General features: G+C 42.3%; 1 protein-coding gene across 2 annotated transcripts; it reads left to right on the top strand.

Moving 5' to 3' along the window:
• Nucleotides 1-4,485: 4,485 nt before the first annotated feature.
• On the top strand, nucleotides 4,486-20,531 carry LOC119217820 (glycine receptor subunit alphaZ1-like). 2 transcript variants are annotated; one of them, XM_037471780.2, is made up of 10 exons: nucleotides 4,486-4,747; nucleotides 9,098-9,228; nucleotides 11,870-11,937; nucleotides 15,903-16,126; nucleotides 16,705-16,787; nucleotides 17,264-17,401; nucleotides 17,905-18,119; nucleotides 18,854-19,003; nucleotides 19,493-19,615; nucleotides 20,195-20,531. In XM_037471780.2, exons 1-10 carry the CDS (start codon nucleotides 4,641-4,643, stop codon nucleotides 20,504-20,506), a joined length of 1,551 nt encoding a protein of 516 aa, XP_037327677.1. In that variant the 5' UTR covers nucleotides 4,486-4,640; the 3' UTR covers nucleotides 20,507-20,531. The 2 variants fall into 2 exon arrangements, with proteins under 2 accessions (XP_037327677.1, XP_062420211.1); XM_062564227.1 differs by lacking the exon at nucleotides 19,493-19,615.
• Nucleotides 20,532-22,165: the final 1,634 nt, after the last annotated feature.

The following is a 22,165-nucleotide window of genomic DNA, read 5'->3' as shown; positions in this document are numbered from 1 at the left end:
AAATGTTAGCTTTGACACTAGATGTCATCATTCAAACCTGTTCACACACGGAAAGCAGGGAATACCATGTAAGGAGCCACATGTGCATCATGACTTACTATCATTCACCTCACGTTCATTCAGCGTGGGCACAGCGAACCACCAATCCCATGATTGAAAGAATCCGACCATATTGCAAAGTGATAGTGGCGTAGATTGATGCCATCGACCTTTGCAGGGGATTCTGGGTATGAGCCCAAATCGCCCACTGGTGCTTAGGGAGAGAAGTGTAGCAGGTACAGGTTTGAATGTCACATCAGCACATCAGATGGTAATCCCCTTGCAATCTGCCAGGCACTGGACTGTCTTCTGCAACCAGACCTCAGCATGATGCTCCTGCAGCTTCCACTGGATCTGGCTGCTGCTGCTCGGGGTCACGACCCTCTGATCTTTGAATGGTGGCCAGCTGTGGTCAGAAGTCGTTCTGTGTTTGGTTAATCAGCTTTACTTGGCCCAGCTTTGTAGCATCCGGAGCAGCAGAGGGTGGCTAAAGTCATTTTCCTGTAGATGAGAAATAGTCTTTTTTGGCACATGTGCAGGAGAGCATCAGAGTTTGTACAGCTCAGGATACGCATGTTCTTTCCACCTCAACAAGGCTTTAGATATCCACTTCCGGTCCACTACAGACAAGATATGTATCCAACCAGCTGGAAGACAGACTGGATAAAAGAAAACTTGACAAAAAAAGAGAAAACTCAAATATCAACAAAATAATGGTAACGCTATTGCATTAAATGTTTTAAATAAGTTCATACATGAAACCTCCTGTCATGTTCTTGTGTGCCTAAAAGAGAAACAAAACATCAGGGTTTTCAAACAGCAATTCATACAAGACAAAAAAAAAACAATTTGGTATACAAATGTTTGCTTAAATGGTTTGAATTAAATGAGGGAAACCATCCCTTTAACAGCATTAGTCAGGCTTCTCTGGTTAGGTGGCTTTCAGGCCAAGAGGCAGTGGATGGAGGACGGACAACGTCGACGGAGGTTGGAGAGAGCAATCTGACTCACGGGTGGGAAAGCCCTCTCTGGTAAGGGCGGTGAACTTTGGAACAGCTGAGAGACTTTGTACTATCAGGAGACCCTTTGTGGCGAAATTTTGCTATGATCTTTCTATTAATTGTCCGGTGGTGGTGAAACTGGTATGATAGTGGAAGCACCACAGTCCACATCCCGCCATGCGACTCCCCCGTCACCAGTGTGGATCATATCCCAGGACCGGGACCGGGGAGGCTGAAGGCCCAGCAGAAGATGTTCTTCCTGAGGCAGCTGAAGAACTTCAACATGCCAAAAACAACGATGGCGCACTTGTACATGGCCCTCATTGAGTCCATCCTCTGCTCCTCCCTCACGTCCCTCACGTCTGCAACCAACAAAGCGCAGGCTGCAGCGTGTCCTCCGCTCGGCAGAGAGGGTGATCGGCTGCAATCTGCCGTCCTTCCAGGACCCTGAAGCGAGCTAGAAAGATCGTGGTCCACCCCTCTCACTCTGGACATGAACTGTTTGTTTCCCTTCCATCTGCCAGGAGGCTGAGGTCCATCAGAACCAAGTTTCTTCCCGTCGGCAGTCAGGCTCATCAACAGAGCCCGGGTCCACTGACTCTGTCATACCTGTTCCCACTCCCCTGCACATCCCCTCATCCTCCATATGTACCTTCACTTGATCACTTTCACATACTCTCACAATACAGTTATGTAGAGTATGATTATCTGTTTGCCTGTGCACTTTATTTTTTGATTTATTTGGATCTTATTTTTTTAATTTAAATTTACATTCCTATAGTTTATGTTCATCTATTTTCTTCGCACATTTGACTTGTCCATTGTCTCGTTGTCTGTCCAATATTAGGCACCAACTGCATGTCAAATTCCTTGTATGTCTAGCATACTTTGGCAATGAATGTTCCTGATTCTCTGCCACTCATTGTGCAGGAAATAATTCTAAATAGTGCACAGGCTCTTACTGGTTAGTATGTTAGTGGTGTGCTCTGAAATGCGGTTTGAGTGCCTCGTTGCTCGGACTATCAGGGGGGGCTTTGCCTGTGTACATTAGCTTTACGTATTGAATGTGAGTCCTCTATCTGTGTTTTGTACACTCCAAGTTGCTCACGAAGGAGTGGTGGCTTATCACGTCAAACCCGATGTGAAATGTGCTGCAGTGGGACCAGAGGACACACTAGCTGGCCACAGACTGTCAGCCCTGGGTGCAATTCTTCAAGGCCTGCGTCTCCGTGACGGGGAGCCGCCGAGGGGCTGGAAAGAGCCAGCAACTGGAGGGACACAGTGGGAGGTGGTGGGGCTCAGATCGCCGATGGACACCGCGCTCAAGGCCGTGCGTGGCCCACCAGGATCTGGTCCCCTCCCCAACAAAGACGGGATGTGGAGGACTACTGCTGCAGGGCAGGATCGGCTCGACTCACTGACGTCAATACATCTGTGTCCCAAAGTGATGTTTGTTTCTTAAGTGACATAATGAGTTCAAATGAAAGCAGCACTCTCCATGGAGTTAACCAGGGTATAGAACCGCATAACACTACTAAGAACAGATCTGTCTGCCATTGTAAATGTAGTTCAATGGGCAGTGAGATTAATTTATTCACTTTATTATTGGGATATTGCTGTAATCCAGATATGTAGACAGCTTGGCCACAGTTTATGTGTAAGTTAAGCTTCAAACAGACAATGGGGCTTGTAGTGGTCTGTCCACTAGTGCGAGCGCCACGTGCGTGCACACGCGGACATATTTGTGCACCCCCCGACACCGGAAAAAGTCTGGAATTAAAAAGAATTATTTTTTTCAATAAAATGATGGAACTTAATAAACTGTGTCCGACAGATCAAGCGGTTGCATCAATTCCCTTTACCTTTTTCACTGAATACTGGGTTTACAGTTCGTAATTATTAACTATCACAACATTTAGTTAACAATTCATTATTCCTTCTTGAATCTGCCCCAAGCAATAACGCTACATCCTTCCGCTGACACTGAGCCCTTCCTGCACTCAGATGAATCCATGCACTGTACTACCCAGAACCTAATGCCTAATTCATATGTGGCACATTAGTGAGAGGAAGGTGCCTGCAGCCTCACACTCCTCTGCCTCCTTCTCTCTGTGTACGTCAACCTTTGTATGTGTCTACAGAGAACCTAACAAGGTCATGGATACATGTCAGTTCTTATATCCTCTTCAAAGCCACTGACAGTATGGACTCGGCCTCTGTGACGTGTAACGTGAAGCTCAAAGGGGGGGGGTGGGGGGGGTCCGACTGTCTAAACAGCCAAACTCCCGGCTTGATCGAAGTGGGCAAAGAGGTGGATTGTTGATTGATGGAATTATAAAGCAGCAGAGCAAAGAGGGTCCGATACACCCTGTCACTCAATGCACCCCTTAAGTGAAATAAATGCACCCCCCCCCCCCCCCAGTTGTCATGAATGGGAATATGAGCTACATGGATCAAAAGTTGTTTCTTCTACAAACATCAGGTAGGATGACTTGAATGAGTGCCCCCCCAGGAGGGGAGGTAGGGTTAAGTTCTGCTAATGTAGCAAACAACTAAAACCCTGAAAGCATCAATGTTGTAGAAATCACAAAAAGGAGTTGACCATAAATACACACAAAGTACTGTAAATATCACGTGATGTTGTTTAGCATACATGAAACAGTGGTATGGGGCTGTGCTCCAGTTCTTTATATCGGAAATGTGACAAAACAAGAGACACAAGAGAGCAGCCTTTGAGCTTTGGATCTTTCATTATAAATTCTCCCATGTAGGGCAAAAATCACAACCAATATTACACTCATATAAAAATGTCAGTGGTGGGAAGAAGCCACTATGTAACAGAATCCTCTGAGTACTTACAGACCACAATCTGGATGGTACACCGATGACATCACCACAGTCTGGACTCATATCTTCAGACTAAAGAGAAGTGGAATAAGGTTCAGCAAAGATACTGAACAATGCCGAGATTTCCCACGGGCTCCTCAATGCTGGAATGTTTGTTTGTGTGTGGTGGCACTCAAGTGGAGGATCATCTTTTTGTCGATCAGTCCTGTGTTCATCCATTCCTGATGTGAACTTGGATCATCTCTCTGCACGGCTTCTTTGGCCACATAGCAGACTGTCATCGACCTAGGCTACTTTACAGGAATCACAGCGGAGCAGAATAACAGAATGAAAGTGGGAGACAGATGGAGCAAGAAACGGACAAGAAGGCAAAGAAAATGTGAAAGGTTGACAGGATAGTGAGCTACAGCGACACACGCACAGGAGAACGCGTAATAATGCATGGGTGGGTGTTAAATCATGTCCAGCTCGCTGGGCTTCTAATTCCAGACGCGACTCAAGTGGAAGAATTACCACGGTCGCTGCTGATTGGCTGAGCGGCCCGCCGGTCTCGCCGCTTCGCAGCGGGGGGCGGGTCGTTGCTCCATGCCCGCGCTGAACGAGCGCACGGCACGAGCCCGCAGATGGAGTCCGAACATCTGTCCTCCGCTTCTTTTTTTTCTTTTGCATCTGGCCGCCCTCTGTGGTTTGTGGTTGCACTTTTGGGAATGAACCGAACACACTCGAGTCCTCTGGAGTTCCGGTTGCCACGGTATGTTTGAGGCGGCCGAGGTCCCGGAGCCCCCCCGCAGAGAGATGAGTAGGAAGAGGCTTTCCGTCACGGGCTCTCTACTCGCCTGGACGCTGATGCTGTTCCACGGGTAAGTGGGGGCCTGCCAGGACCCCCCCGACCCCCTCCTATGTGGTCTATGGCAAGAACAAACCAAATCTTACCTTCATTTAGTTTAGAACAAATATTGTTTTCTTAGTGTTTTCTCTCAAATACTCATTGACTTAAATTCGCTTCTTTATCTTTACTTTGTAAAATTCTTCTGCTAATTTATTTTTTAAACATTAACTTACTGTAACTCCATGTAAACATTTATTGGTGAAAACACCCTTGTATAGATTCATGTTGTTACAGTAAAACAATCGAAATGGCTGTACTCAAAGGATGAGCAAACATGACGAGACGGATCCTGGAGCTCAGAGTAGATGGTCCAGAGATGAATAGATACAGATATACGGCACATGTCCACAAGACGGAACAACAGCTGCCGTCCAAAACCCTTTACTTGTGTGTTTTTCAAGGATGCATTACACCGGGTAGAGGAGGAGAGCATCACGTAGCGGTTATGGTTGGAAGAATTATACCATCAAGAACTTTTAATCTACCACAGGGTCATGTGACCTCGACATGCCCCTGCAGCAGACTGGTGTTTTGAAACACACCCCGACTAGTTCATGCTTTGACAGTGTGCCTTTCTTTCGTTGTTTCCACCACAAATACGTTAGTAAGGGAACAAAAGCTGGTAAAGGTGAAGATCATACAAACTATTTGTCTTGGCGAGAAGGCAATCTACTATACGTCAGAGATTATTAGATGATTTATATTTTTTTGTATGACTGCATGTTTCTGTCTCATTTGCTGTTACACCAAGTTTACATGTGTTGATGCTCAAAAGACGTTTCCTTACATAGCAATCACATAATGACTTTCATCATAAGGGTTTCATTTAAACATATTCTTACCTTTGCTTTAACTACAACCAACCCGTTGCTGCACATTCGTTCATTCATTTGTTAGAGGTGTGTTGGACCACAAAACAGTTGGGATTTCATCAATGAGCACATAGAACAATGAATTTATTCTAGCAGCTGGCATTAGGGTTGACCAATGTTGGGATTTTATTGATTCTGCTAATTGGTTCAGTTCCCTATATATTCTCTTATCAGTTATTGTATTGTGAGAAAGAGACTATTAATTAAAAGGATAAACATTGCTTTATAATTGTTGTATGTCCTCCTTGAGCAGCAATACAATAAATTCCCAAATCTTTAGACACATTAGAAGCTGAACAATTAGCAAAGGGATCAGGTTTATTCATTTATCCATTCAGCAGACAGTGGATGTGTGTGGGAATGAAAGATTTCTTTTTAATTGATTCAATAAACTCATTTCAACATACAGTGATGAAAGAGGTACTCACATATGGGAATAATATACAATAACACAGTGGTCAATACCTGCATAGAATAAGTGGACAAAATTTATATTTGGGTTGAATGTAGTTTTGACTCTATAATTTTTTTTAATCCATTTTTTTTTAAATTCCTCACTAATATATATTTTTTCATATTTACTACATATTGTATCAAATTTTTGGGTTGCAGATTCAACCCCACGTATTTTTATTTGGAATTCGTCAGTGAATTTTTCACTGTTCAAGACAAAAATTTAAACTTTCAGGTTTTGTTTCTAATTATCAAAAAATAATTTGTATGTCTGTAAAAATGAAATTGGCCAAAGCGCCTTAAAATTTCCTGTTTTGCCCTCTTGATGTTAAACTTTAAATGTTGCACTTACGAGGTACGTGTAAACTGTCAATATGTCTCTCTTGGTCCAGTGATGAATGAACCAAGCTAAATGGCATGGCCTCATCTCCAGTTCAGCTGTGAAGAGATCAAACTGACTTTTGGTCCCGAAACTGATCAGCCATCGAAGCCTTGATGACGATATCTTTCTGATGAAGCCCAGACACACAATCAGACGTAAAACGAAGAATTAAGAATGATGACACAGTTGGCTCTGGACAACCCACTCATCATGTGCCAGCACAGAAGAAAAGACCCAGACCTCTGTGTCACATTTTAAAATATAATGGGCTGTTTGAGTGTCTTCAACAAATGAATGTGGGACACACTATGATATATTTAGAGGCTTTCTTCCTTAAACATTTATGATCACAACACTCTGGCATTAAGTGGCGTTGCTTCGCCTTCCAACATGCAATGTGCTTTAAAACAATTGTTTCGTTATGGTTGTTATCGTGAGATCTTTATGACACCTATCTCGTTTTTTTTGGAGAGAGACAGCAGTTCTAGGTCAAAAGCAAATCCATTATTGATCAGATGTGATGTTGCGTCTCTCTACGTTACTTAACAGTTGCTCTCGAATGTTTTAGTGGAGGAGAGCACAGAGTAGAAAACAAGGAAGGAATAGGAGGAGGTGAAAACATGCAGGGGGGAGGAGAGAGAGAGAGAGAGAGAGAGAGCATGAGAAATCAGCAGCAGCAACATAAGCAGCTTAGCAGCTGATTGGAGATGCTCCGGGCTGACAATGTTGTGTGAGCTCGACTGGTCACCGTGCTCTGCAAAGAAAGAATCTGTTCCAGGGAGAGGTGGAACAAAATGGATGGCTGACATATTAACTGGTTAGCTGGAGGTGTAACTGGTTTGCTGTACGTGCACTACACTATTGATATTTTATGATAGTTGCATAGGGATGATGATTATTGAACTTGAAGGCTCTGTAGTAGAATAAGCGTGAGGTGTATTTCCATGTTCTCAGCCCCATCGGCATCCACTTTCTGAAATGTATATTTCATACAATGTGTGAACAGAAAACTCATCTGAGACATTAAGTCCATCCATTGAATTAATAATTGAATTAATACATTGTTTGCCAGCACCAACGATAATAAAATGCACGTGTACATGATGTTGAGCATGCACATGCACATCCGCAGGGAGACTCACACAGAGTGAGCAGGGCGAGCGAGGCCATGCATCAACCAGGAGGACGCTCGACACTCTGCTCCCAGCAGCAGGATGAACTCACCCCCCCCAGCTGATGATGCTCAAGTCAGACACATTTACTCCAGAGTCTATATTTCATGATACCCCGGCACGGCCACAGATCTGGGGACATATAAGATATTTAGTTTGTGGTACTTTGGCATTTGATGAGAGAGTATTGGTGGCCAAAGTGAAGGTTTTTTTTTATTTTTTTTCAAGCAAAACCTATTGACATTTTTATTTGCCATGGAGTTAAACCTTCTCCTGCCTCTGTGTCACTAGATCTCTCTTCCTGCTGTGTCTCTGCTCTCCCAAATACCAATGCATGCTAATGTGTGCAAGCCTACTTGTGTGATAGCCCCGCCAGCATGAGTGTGTGTTTAGAAGAGGTTAAATGAGGAAACAACTGATGGTAAACACCCTGGTTCTGGTCTCAGGGCTGTATAAGGTTATTCACTGCCGGGGGTCAGTGGAAGCTGCTCCCAAATGTCAAAGTAAAGGTTGATGAGCCTGAGACTGCACTTGGATGTGTGTGTGTGTGTGTGTGTTTAACAGTATGATATTTGCAGTTAGAAGAGCTATGTCAGGAGGGTTTTATTCCAGACACACAAACACACACAAGCTTTTCCTTATCTTATAAACTATGCCTTTTGGTTGATTATGGTCTACGAAAGAAGTTCCATGAAAATGAATGTTTTTCTCTTTATTTACTGTGACATTTTCAAAGGGATACAATATATATTTTACAAGGGAATGTGAAAGCGAGAAGCCTAAAAGCCTCTGAAGTGGCATTCAGAAACAGCGTAGATCTCCACATCGCTCCCCCATTTTGGACTCATTTCTTATTCACTCAGAGGTCTGCCGTGCAAAGCTCGCCCTTGGTCAAAGTGGCTATTTGTTTGTAATTTTGGACCAAAGGCTCATTTCCTTTCATTTAAATGTTTAATTAATAGAGGTTTTTTCCTACTTTCCTCACACATTCAACTCCTTGGTTGGACATTTTTGATTAAATGTACAGATGCAACCATTGAATTATTTTGTTGTCTATTTCCAATCTGAATTTTGCAGATTTGGATTTTCTTGTGTTAATCGACAGACTTTTCTTTGCCTCAGTCTCCTAAGCAGTTCTAAAAACAATTTAAACAGTGCCAAAGTCATTTTAAACCCACCACAGTTCTAAATGTTATCATGTTACCTTGTAATTGTCATTTACAATGGTTATTTGAAGAAAAGCACATCATTCAAATGCTTAAGAAATTATTCATTAACCTTTTCTCATCAAAAAATTGATTTTACAAGATAACATTTAAACACATGACAAAACATACTATAATTTACCTTTGCCATAGACAATGTAGCAAATAGCTTTGGTTTCCCTTAAGTGCATGTACCTCTGTGGCCCGTGCATTATCTGTGTTTGGTCTCCATCACAGGGTGGGGCAGTGCAAAGAGGCGGACAATGTTGCCAGGACGCGCCAAGCGCCGATGTCTCCCTCAGATTTTCTGGACAAACTGATGGGCAGGACGTCGGGATATGATGCCAGGATACGGCCGAACTTTAAAGGTATCCAGCTGTCTACGTCTGTCTGCATGAATAAGGAAAAAGCTCCGGGTAGTTTTAAAAATGCTTGCGTGAATGTGTGGTTGTTACATTAATATAAACCTGTAAACAAATAAAATATATGGGTATCAACCGCTAAGGTGTCATCTGCTCAGTCACGGAAAGCCAGGAAAGGAGGTGAAATGTTGTTTGCTCAGAGGCAAACATTTAAGATTTAAGATAAGATAAGACAACCCTTCACTAGTAGGGAAAGTGCAGTCTTTATGGTTAGTGAAAGGTTAGAATAATGTTAAAGATTTGTGAAAGTTGAGAAAAGCACATTTATATTTAAATATTCTTTAGTTAGCAGACGCTCAGTCTTCCAAAATACCAGTGAATGGTGTCATGGTGCATAAGGGTATACAGGTACACCTTCGCCTTCACACCTCATTACAGAAATATGCTGAAATCTTGTCTTATCTCAGTTTAGTTTAATATTTCTGATTTTGCAGTACAGACACGTTTCCCACCAATATCTAGGATTGAAATCTGTGAAAACAACTTCTCCAAAGATAAATGAAAATCTCTAAACCTGTTTTGGTCATGGCTATTAAGGTTGGTAAGTTATATAGAGTAGAGATATCGATCACCACATGAGAAAAAAAATACTAATGCCGTCAGCCGCCTCTCCTCTATGAGCTGGATGCTCTACAACTCGAGGTGTTCAAGGAACTTCTGAAAAGCACATTGCTCTTCTTCACAATTACTGCTTTGATCCCAAAGAAGATACTTATTTCACATAATTTTATATAAAATATTTTCTTTATTTTTTATAGTTGTTACTTTTTCTCATATTGTGGCTTGATAATGGACTAAAATGCTAGACAGCTGAGTCATTTTACTGTAGGCAAAAACTGTGACACGAGAGAGAGAGGGACAGAGAGAGAGAGAGAGAGAGAGACAGAGAGAGAGAGAGAGATTTTTCAGAAACGCCAGATGTCAGGAGAACTAGTAGCGGTTTAAAAAAGAAAATACGCCACATTTGTCGGTTGCTGTTTGTAAACCCAAAGTTTGGCTCAAGGACCAAGCGAGGATGAGAAAGAGCAGCGAAGGTCGAGCGAGCTGTCGTGTGAACTTTCAGGGCGTCACTGACGTCATTGAGTGTGAAAGGCTGTGAGAGCTTTAAATGGGGTAAATAAGAACGGTACAGCAATTTGCTGTGACATATCACGTTGCTATGACAACATCTACAACAATTGCAGATTAATGTACCCTAATTGATATTTTTTGTTTAGCTAATGAAATTAAAAAATACAAAATTATTCAACATGCTTATTTTGGGCACGACCAATATAGATGGGATGTCATTGCATAGATAAAAACAGGATGAATATTCTGACTCAGCAGTCAGTAGCTTCTGCAAACTTCCCTATATTTCTTTTATCGGTCAGATGTTGGTTCTTCCTGAATAACAAGCAGTGGATATAGTAAAATACCAATGATGAAAAAAAGCATTAATGGTATCTACTTAAAATGATAGTAACAAGGGGTTTGAGCAGGGCCATGGCAGTAGAGTAGACCACCGTCCATGGAAACCCTGTGAAGAGAGAAAGGGCAGACTCAGTGGTAGAAGCAAAGTTAGAACTGTGCATTAATTGGACATGAATTCCAAGGTCCAAGGCATACCTGATCCAGCCCTAACTATTAACCAGAGCAAGCCCTAACTATTAACCAGAGCAAGCCTTAACTATTAACCTGATCCAGCCTTAACTATTAACCTGATCCAGCCCTAACTATTAACCTGATCCAGCCCCATCTATTAACCAGAGCCAGCCCTAACTATTAACCTGATCCAGCCCTAACTATTAACCAGAGCCAGCCTTAACTATTAACCTGAGCCAGCCTTAACTATTAACCTGATCCAGCCCTAACTATTAACCAGAGCAAGCCTTAACTATTAACCTGAGCCAGCCTTAACTATTAACCTGAGCCAGCCTTAACTATTAACCTGATCCAGCCCTAACTATTAACCAGAGCCAGCCTTAACTATTAACCTGAGCCAGCCTTAACTATTAACCTGATCCAGCCCTAACTATTAACCAGAGCAAGCCTTGACTATTAACCAGAGCCAGCCCTGACTATTAACCTGAGCCAGCCCTAACTATTAACCAGAGCCAGCCCTAACTTTTACCAAGAGCCAGCCCTAACTATTACCAAGAGCCAGCCCTAACTATTACCAAGAGCCAGCCCTAACTATTAACCAGAGCCAGCCCTAACTTTTACCAAGAGCCAGCCCTAACTATTAACCAGAGCAAGCCTTGACTATTAACCAGAGCCAGCCCTAACTATTAACCAGAGCCAGCCCTAACTTATACCAAGAGCCAGCCCTAACTATTAACCTGATCCAGCCCTAATTATTAACCTGAGCCAGCATTAACTATACGTTAAGAAAAGAAAAGTCTTTTGACTGGAAGCTGGTTCCACTGAAGAGGAGCTTGATAACTGAAGGCTCTGGCTTTCATCCTACATTTCAGTAGTAACCCTACATTTACGGAGCACAGCACTCTAGTAGGATAGTATGGTACTATAAGCTCCAGAAGATAGGATGACCTAGAGTAATTATGTCCATCTACTGTCTTCATTGTATCTATCTCTCACTTTGCAGGTCCTCCAGTGAACGTTTCCTGTAATATTTTCATCAACAGCTTTGGGTCCATTGCTGAAACCACCATGGTAAGTAAAATAGACTTAAATGCAGAATAAATTAGTCTAAAATAGAATAAAAGTAAGTAGGACCTCGACATACTGCTTATTCATGCCAAACTATCTAGGTATTTGTTTAATTTTCAATGTGTTAAAGGAATGAATTAAAAAATAAATAGAGAGGTCTCGTTGGGGATTTCATAGTTTTGTACATTTTGCCAAGATTGAAGTTGCTGTTGGCCAATCCCAAAATGTCAGATGTTTTTAATTATATAAATTAGTTAACTGGAACTGTGTAACCATTGATAGCACCACTCAGCACGTTTCAGTGTGTCGGAAAGGAACAAACCTATTAGTGATGCTTCACTAGTCTCCAACACTACTTCACTTTCTCTCTTGCGTAATTAGCCAGCGGAGCAGAACTGGTTGTGATCAGTGAAGCCTTCTCTAAAGACGGTTGGATGGAAAAGTGAATGGATGATTGAAGCAACATGGTCTAAGTGCTCCCTGCACCACTGGGAGGAGTGGTTCCTACGGAAATGACATTTGTTTGTGCGTTTGTTTGTGGCGTGTTTGTCTGCCAAGCACAAACTGTCTAGTTACATTTTTGTATTTGCATTATTTCCAGAAGGACTTTTTGTTGGTTTAAGACAACTTTTTAATCTTTTTGTAGAATGTAATGCGGGGAACTACAATTTCTCTTTTTGGTTTTTACTGAAACGACAAAACGTCTTTGGTCAGTTTTCAAGATACCAGGCATTCATTTTATCATTATTATCTTTAACAATCCCATTATGCAGTGCAAGATTTAAAACTGTATTCATTTTTTCAGAGGTTTGATAATCTTTATGATATCAGAATCAGCTTTATTTGCAAAGGACACTTTTGCATACATGGACTGGGGTTACATGTGCTTTGTATTACAAACACAAAATACATTCAATGCAAGGAATATACTAAATAAATTAAGAAAGGGGAATGTGTATTAGAATAAAAACAAGAAAAAAATGAATGCCAAGTATTTAACAACTACACAATATTTTCAAAAAGTATATATATATTCAGTGTAGAACTTCAAAGTGCAGATATTAGTAGTAGTGCAACATGCATGCATAGGTTCTAATGGTAATGGAAAACTTTATCCAAATAGTTTGTGTCATGTAACATTTAACTTATTTATGGCTCAGTGGTAGAGCGGGTCGTTCTTGAATCAAGGATCAAGGATTAGACACCTGCCAATGTGTCACTCACTTGAGCTGGACATTCACCCAATATGTGGCGTTCCTGTGGTGTGTGAATGGGTGTAAATGGTCAGCTGGTCCTGATGGATAGGTGGCTACTGCTTGCTAGCACATCAGCACTGACTGAATGGGTGTTTTGATCCATTCTCCATGTGTAACTTGTTGATTCTATGGGTTATATAGCACTAAGTTGTCATACCGTACAAGCATCAGACATGTGTGTAAGGACCCAGTCTGAGAGCTGTTAAGAGCTTGGAGCACTTGGATCTGTGTATACATACCATGCCATATGAGGATTAAGACCTTTCTCTCTTCTCACCATCTGTTGTCTCATCTACCATCACTTCCTTTTAATAATCCACGCCATCAAATATCCCTACACACTGTGCTAACCCGGGGGGAGTGAGGCCAGATTCAGGCGTAAAACAAGAGGCTCAGAGGCAGTAATTGCAATCAAAAAGGGTCCTTTTAATAACAAAGGTCAAAACTCCAGCTCTCTAGGCTGACTTCCAACAGAAATAACTAATGTCCCCACGTCTTCTCCAACGTGGCGCCAGCTTCTTCGTCCTGCTAGGGGCAGAGGAGAGGAGAGGAGAGGAGAGGAGAGGAGAGGAGAGGAGAGGAGAGGAGAGGAGAGGAGAGGAGAGGAGAGGAGAGGAGAGGAGAGGAGAGGAGAGGAGAGGAGAGGAGAGGAGAGGAGAGGAGAGCGGTGAGTCCTGATTCTTACCTCTTCTCAGATGTCTGGGCTCTCCGGTCTCCATCTCCCCCCTTTTCTAGTGTCTGCTCTGATTAACTGATAGGCCGCAGGTGTGACCAGTGCCACGTTCCTAGTGGCTGGAGCACCTGCACAGGATAATATATCCCTCCCCCTTATTACCTCCCCCAACCGGAGCTTGGAGCTCCGCCCCCGGTGCTTGGTTCCTCCCCCTGGTTTGCCACAACACATACTGTAAATAACAACAGGTTGTAGTGACATGACAGGAACTATAACTGCAGCCCAAAATAATATCAATCATATCATTTACGGGTCAAATGCATAGACTGAAATGCTGGCCTCCATGCCAAAGGCGAGTGGGAACTCTGAAAGGCAGATGACAGTCGGCCCATATTTATATTGATATGGACATTTGTGTTATGGTAGTTTCACACACCATCCACCCTCAGCAGGGAAATAAAAGCCACTCGACTATGAAACGGCTCTCCGGGCGGCTCACAGCAGGTCGGTGACCCCGGCGGGTATTAACTTGCGCCCAAAACATTTTCATAAAACAGCCAATAATCAAAATATCTTTTGTTGAATTCTCAGAATGACCTTAATGACACGGTTGTGAGCATAGACGGAGCCATACAAGCTGCTTAGTTTACCTCTGCTCGCCTCTTATTTGTTACTTGTCTCTCACGTGTTCTACCCGAGTGGAGGACTAAATGGTGAATAAATGTTGGGTGACTTAAATTGAATCTAATCTCTTATGTTCATCGAGCTCATCTCAACACACATTAATCAAAGAGCTTGAAATGTTCTAAAACTATGTGCCTTAGAAGATTTTCTTTTTCAAACAATTAAATGATTTGTCATCATAATAGTGATCAGTTTGTTTATTATTATATAATGGTTATTGTTTTGTGACAAGTTTGTGCCTGGGTTATTTTAACATTACATCACTGACAGAGACGAGAAAAAGAGAAAAGAGGAAATCTTTCCCAATGTCACATGTATAGTACACACACACACATACACACCCAGGGCTCAAAGCCATGTTGGCTTATTCTTTACACACTTTCTATATTAAACAGATTAACCACTGTAAGACTATTTTTTTCATTTGTTCAGTGAATCTCTCCATCCCTCTTAATCCATCCTCCATCTGGGTTCAGTGTGTCCGGCTGCACTGGGAGACGTCCGATCGCCACCACTTTGTCCACTTTTATCATGTCTGTTTAAAGTTGCATTTATTTATACTCTGACTTCGAGGGCAATGGAACAGACTGTGAATTCAACAACAACTTCTTTACCTCTTTCTCACTAGACTCTTAACTAAAAGGGTTTTCACTCTCCTTTTACATGAATAAATTAGCTGAAAATCCATTTGACTGCCTCCAAAATACTCTAGACTCTACTCTTATTTTTCAGTTGTTTATTCATCACAACATATATTTGAAAAAATGGTTAAATGTTGCATTTCATGCAGCTGGGGGATTAGGGTGGTGCTCTACTGGCAGCTGGGTAAAGAACAGCAGGAAAACCAAAGGTTGTAAATGCAAGATTCACCCACAAGGGTCCAGAAATGACAAATTCACTTCAAAGTTCCCCCACACAGTACGGTAAGGACACTATCAACCACTGGGTCGGGTTGGGGAGTAGACTGTTGTTGTTGGGTTACAATCCCCTCAGAGGTGCTGTTATAGAAGTGACATGTCAGAAACATCAGCTGTGACCTCTGGTTTCACGTGGGGAACAATCTGCTGGGTGACAGATCGCTGCTTATTGAACCCATTCACTTCCCACTGATATCCACGTATTGAGAGGCACTATTTTAGGTAACACCAATGATGATGGATGAGACAGACCCGTTGGGGCTTGAAACCTGCGAGTCAGTTTACACTGTAAATGATGAAGCAGCAGAAGTTTGGTGCAGTTTTGGGAAGCTGCTGCACCTTAATAAATGTCACGTCACCATGAACTTAAATGTGTGTGATTGTTGCACATTGGTTCCGTCTCTGAGTGATGCCTGCATGCTATCTTTGTGTTGGTAGGACTACCGTGTGAACATCTTCCTCCGGCAGCAGTGGAACGACCCCAGACTCGCCTACGCTGAATATCCGGATGATTCCCTGGACTTGGACCCCTCTATGTTAGACTCCATCTGGAAGCCAGACCTCTTCTTTGCCAATGAGAAAGGGGCCCACTTTCACGAAGTCACTACGGATAACAAGCTGCTGAGGATATTTAAGAATGGGAATGTTTTATACTCAATAAGGTAAGGGGCGAGAGAGGCCCTGTCAGGGAACTTTTAGCACACGGTGCAAGATGCAAGTTGAAAGAAGAATACACCCTAACTGGTTGTACTTTGATACATCAGGTGATATTCTTTTTGGATAATCAGAATGCCTACGCCTGATATAATTCACATTGGATAATTCAACCCAAGATAATATGGATTTTATAACTATTGAAATTATATTTTTTCCTTTAAAAAGTAAATCAAAAAGTAACCAAGAGCAGCACAAACATTTAATTTAAAGTTGCAATCACAGCTCTGAGGCTCCAGATGTTCTGTACTGCAGCAGGGTAGTTTCTGTGAATGTGTGTAGTGTATTTGCCAACCCTCTGGTTATTCTCACTACGCTGGATGTGTTAGAAAGGAAAAGAAAACATGGCACAAAAATGGCAGTTTTGTTTCTTATATATTGTGGGGAGCTCACTCTATTTTTATATATCCGTATAGCAGAAAGTGCTTTGATGCAGTATATTAGTACGACATCATGGGTGACATCTCACCATGTCGCTCGATGTGACTCCCTAGTCACTTGTTGTCTCTGCTTTCTTTGCTTTCAGATTAACATTAACTCTCTCGTGTCCCATGGATCTTAAGAACTTCCCTATGGATGTTCAGACCTGCATCATGCAGTTGGAGAGCTGTAAGTACAGGTCAAACACACATATTCATGTCTCTAGCTCTACTTGGGAGACCTTATGTTGACGTTGCACATTTCCTAGCTCCTTACTCATTTGCTCCCAAAGCTGTTCAACACAACACAACAATACAATTCATTGTGTTCTGTTACAACCCTGCTCGAGGCCTGCAACCTGGATGCGAGGCCAGATCACTTTTAAGGAATTAATTAATACACATTCATTTAAAGAACGCATAAACTAGCCGTGTGAGCCGAGGAGGAGACGGGGTATCGGCAGCTCAGATGGTTTCTCCTTATAGCCATCACCACGTCACGCTCAGGCTCATGACCAGCAGCAATCTGAACGACAAAAGAGACGGCAAACAGGACACAGACGCCTTTTATCATTTATTACAAATACGGCTTCAGAGACGACCTTCTTTTTGCATGGTTTGTTAATTGTGATAATCAAATGACGCTGTGGTTCACTTTTTTTTCAGTTGGCTACACCATGAATGACCTGATCTTTGAGTGGCAGGAGAATGGATCGGTCCAAGTGGCCGAAGGCCTCACATTGCCACAGTTTCTGCTCAAAGACGAGTCAGATCTCAGATACTGCACCAAGCACTATAACACAGGTAACGCACACACACACCCCAAGCGTGGTCACATGCCTGCTCTGTTGAAATGGTTGCCACATTTTATCAATCACGTGCAGCTGGAATCAAGTCGAGGAAATAATTCAGCTGGAATATGGGACAAACAGAACAGTAACGGTATTAACAGGAACAAGATAAACATTCAGAGGGTTGCTATAGCAACAAACAGATCTTTGCTCTGTAAAAATGTTGTATTGGAGTATTGAACAACGTCTCTCTCCCCCTCTGCGTCTGTTGTTTGCCGAGCTTCTTCTTGCTTTGTTGACAAAAACCGGGGGGCCATATGGGCTTTAAGTGCTAACCCTAACCCTACATGACTTGAACCCTTGGTGAAGCAGGGTGCAAGCACAGGTAAATACAGCCAGCATTGCTGTTCCCATCACAACTGCGCCCCACCTTTGTTCCTGAATACCACGCTTCACAAACATACGGAAATAGAAATATGCAAACACTATTTAAAGTGTGTCTCTGCTCTGTTGCAGGTAAATTCACTTGTATTGAAGTGCGGTTCCACCTGGAGCGTCAAATGGGCTACTACCTGATCCAGATGTACATCCCCTCTCTGCTCATTGTCATTCTCTCCTGGGTCTCCTTCTGGATCAACATGGACGCTGCCCCAGCCAGAGTGGCCCTGGGCATCACCACTGTCCTCACAATGACTACACAGAGTTCAGGGTCCCGCACTTCACTGCCTAAGGTCTTTTTTCAATTGCTTACCTTTTAAATGTTAAAAGCCCAACGGGATAGAAAACTTTTTTCCGAGGGAAATGTGGACCAAACTAGTTACAAGTTACTAGTTACAATTTGAATAGAAATTCACACAACCGCCGTCTCAGCTGCATACAGGTGAAAAATTAGAATACTGTGCAAAAGCTCATTACTTTCAGTAATTCAACTTAAAAGGTGAAACTAATATATTATATAGACTCATTGCATGCAAAGTGAGATATTTCAAGCCTTTATTTGATATAATTTTGATGACTATATATATGACCTTTTAAGTTGAATTACTGAAAGTAATGAGCTTTTGCACAGTATTCTAATTTTTCGAGTTTCACCTGTATATTATGTATCTGTGGATGGATTGTGTTTTCCCTATTCCAACATACGGTTTGGGGAATAAAATGGTCTAAGTTGCAATATAAGTACTATAGGGATATAGGGAACAATAAATGAAAAATATAACTATAACTATAACTGATTGAACACATAAAACATTCTTTAATTTATCTAAAGCAGAAATCGTAAGAAAAGTCTCCCAACGTGGTGGACAGCAACTTTGCGTCCTAAAGTTTGTTCACTAGTGGTAAAAACAAACACGTACCTTCAACCCGATCTCACTTGCATTGCAGGATCATCCATAAAAGAAACCTTTTGGGGAGGGGAAGGTCTGCCGATGGACAAATTCACCTTTTGTGTGTGTGTCCAAAGGTCTCCTACGTCAAGGCCATAGACATCTGGATGGCAGTGTGTCTCCTCTTCGTCTTCTCTGCGCTGTTGGAGTACGCCGCCGTCAACTTTGTGTCGAGGCAACATAAAGACCTGCTGCGTTTCAGACGGCCTCCCAAGAGCAAGAGCAAGGTACGGAACATTCCACACGCCACCTCCAGATGTGCACGAGCACCCAAAGACGGCAAGCATTTTGGAGTAATGGCATTAGGTGCAAAAAGAGAAGGAATGTGCATGTCTGAGTCTCCTGAACGCCTCCCTAAGTGCATTAGTGCATGATGCAACAGCTGATGCTTCATCCGTGTGGTCCACAGTTGTCTCAATTCGCTGTCAGAAGGCCGTCGTCTATTGTCGAGCATGACTAGAATCTCTGTGGTACAGGAAAGCACTCTGCATTCATTCAGCTAGTAGATGAGTAGGAAAATGAGATAATGATAAAAACACACCGGAGAAAATGGTTGATGAAGAAAACTAAAAAGAAAATGTGTTTTTGAGGCAAGAATCAACCGTAGAATGACACCAACAAAATGTTTTTGCCTGCTTTTAACATTGAAAGATTGGCTGAATGAACGTGTTGTTTCTGTCTGCTCAATGCTGGTCGTGCATGCTGACGACTGGTAGATCAGTGGAGGTGCGGTTGATCCAGAGGAGCTAGCTTATTCCCTCCGTCGGCTCAATGTTGACAACGGCCTCGAACCCGCAGGCCCTCGTTATGGATCAATGACCAACGTCTTCACCAGCAGGGTAACGGCACACTACTTACGTGTGTGTCTGTGTGCATGTTTTTGTGTTTCACCTGCATGTTCCAACCACATCCACATCATTCTGTGGGTTTAGCAAAGGCACTGACAGGAGCACTGGACGAGGGGTGCACGGATTGGGAGGCGGAGGCCACATTGATGCCCCAAACAACCACGATTTACTAGACCATAGATGGAGAAAAGTTATGTCTTGAGGACAGTGTCTTTATGAAAACCTTTAACATTCAGAGGAAACTATGGATATGTCCTCGAATGCAATTTTTTACTGTAGTAAATCATTTGGATTTGCAGAAGATTCATGGTGGATTTTACACTTGAAGTGAAATAAGGCAAATTGAGACTTGTGAGTATGCTTAGGATTAGTGAGATTAGTCGTGTCATCACTAACCAATCGAACCCAAGGCCAAGATTATACTTAAACAACGCAGCAAATCAGTTCAACCCTTATTCAGTGCCTTGCTCAACAGCCTATCAGCGGCATGTGCAAGTCGGTAAGAACCTAAATGTGCACTATAATCGGATTTTTGAGAGCGCTTCCTCTCCTTCGTGGCCTCTCCAGCAGGAAGGGGAGGAACGTGACAACAGACGGACCTCCACAGCTGCTGTGACCTCCACTCCGAGGAACAGCAAGGACCTGAAGGGCAACACCAACAACGCTGTAACTGTACCCAACACGCCGGGAGCCGCAGCAAACCCCGGCCAGAAAGGGGGAGGGGCTAAAAGCGTCGAGGAGATGAGGAAGCTGTTCATCGACAGAGCCAAAAAGATCGACACTGTGTCGAGGGCCGGCTTCCCTCTGGCCTTTCTGTTCTTCAATATATTCTACTGGGTTCTTTATAAGATACTTCGGCGAGAAGATGTCCATATGCGGTAGAGAAAGAAAGGACAGACATTATTGCTACACAGTGTGTGCCACTATTCATACAAAGACACTTCACTGAATACTTTATTTCCCCCTTTACCTGCATCCTGAACCGTTTAAAAAAAAGCTCATATCAGTTCTCACGAAAAATGAACAAACACAGGAAATGTAAAGCTTATTTAAAAGTACAACCTCTGCAGTAGTGGAATGATGAGAATGATGAGACTCTGTAAAAAGACCCTGACTGCAGAGAATATCTGAGCTCAAAATTTCCCAAATCTGTTGCTTAAATACCATCATCAGTGTGATGAGGAATGGAAGAAGTTCAAAATGAGAAAACAAGTAGTCATGTGAAACACTTAAAAATAAGCGCACATATAATAAGCGTCAATATTTGATTCACTATATTAATACACAAACATCTACATGTTTAACTCATTATTTTGTTTTTCTATTTTATATTCAACAATTCCACATTTCAACTGCAAACCAATTGTTTTGGATTTGTCAGTAGGTAATTAGGTTATTACATTGTTACGTTTACACATCCACTAATGGTTGAGGAGTTTATTTGTATGTGTTTGAAAACACAATCTAATACAGAAATTCCTGATTATTCAGGTAGTCACTGGTCAACAGGTGTTTTGTGGAGCCCCATTTAAAGTGAGGACGATCTATGCAAAGGTCAGATGTCCCTTTGTTGAGGACGTGTCAAAGGAGTCTGACATCAGAGGAAGATTCCCCTGAGCTTTCACAACAGAAGTTTGAAGACAAGTGAAGAACGTGTGAGATCTTTTGCTTCATCTCATTGATCTCATGTGGGAAAGTTCAAATGGATGCAAATACAATCATCAGGCTCCCCTCACATATCTGCAGGCATGTCCTACTGCAGTCCAGCAATACAGTCACATTGGAAGACCCAACTGCATCGTAATGTGAGTTCAGAGACGTCCTCATCCATCTTCTGCTCTTGGTTTACACACCGACAGCTGATGGGATTATTTCCCGAGCTGCTAGCTGCGCAGGACGGATTTCTTCTCTCTGATATTAAAGGAAATAGAGGACGTGTTACATGGTGTAATTAGCCAACTGTCACCTGAATTTACAAATGGGTTGACGTGGTCTCAGGACATCCAGCTAGTGACCTCTTTCTGTCTCGGCTCAACACGCCCTTTTGACCTTTGTCCCGTGCTGATGGTGTATTGTATCTTCATGACACGACCTCCGTTTTAAGCATTTTTCTTCTGCAAACAGGGGCAAAAGAGGATTGTTAATAACACATCTAAAACAAAAATCAAGTTTGAATGAAGTTTGATGAATTGCATGAAGCCCATTTCTAAAACGCAATATTTGATGTCATTGTTCATTTTTAAACAGGATTTATTAACAAGCAGCACATGTGGGAAGAGCAAAGCTAGTATTGGTCAGTCACAAGTCTCCACCAGTAACTAAATACAATTCATGCACAAGTAGGCAAGCAATAGGGATAATAACATAACACTATGTTATAGCCTCTTGACAGTTCTCTTTGCAATTTGCATAAACCATACACAAATAATGTATATAACTTGTATATATATTAGTGCTACAAAATAAAATGATCAGGGTAAACAAGGACTCTTATAGTCTCTATAGTGCAGTTAAACCATGGCTTAATATTTCCCGTTTTAA

This window comes from Pungitius pungitius, chromosome 9, assembly GCF_949316345.1.
Source record: "Pungitius pungitius chromosome 9, fPunPun2.1, whole genome shotgun sequence".
Taxonomy (NCBI): domain Eukaryota; kingdom Metazoa; phylum Chordata; class Actinopteri; order Perciformes; family Gasterosteidae; genus Pungitius; species Pungitius pungitius.
The sequence above is the reverse complement of the archived record's forward strand: the minus strand, read 5'-3'. Positions and strand labels throughout refer to the sequence as shown.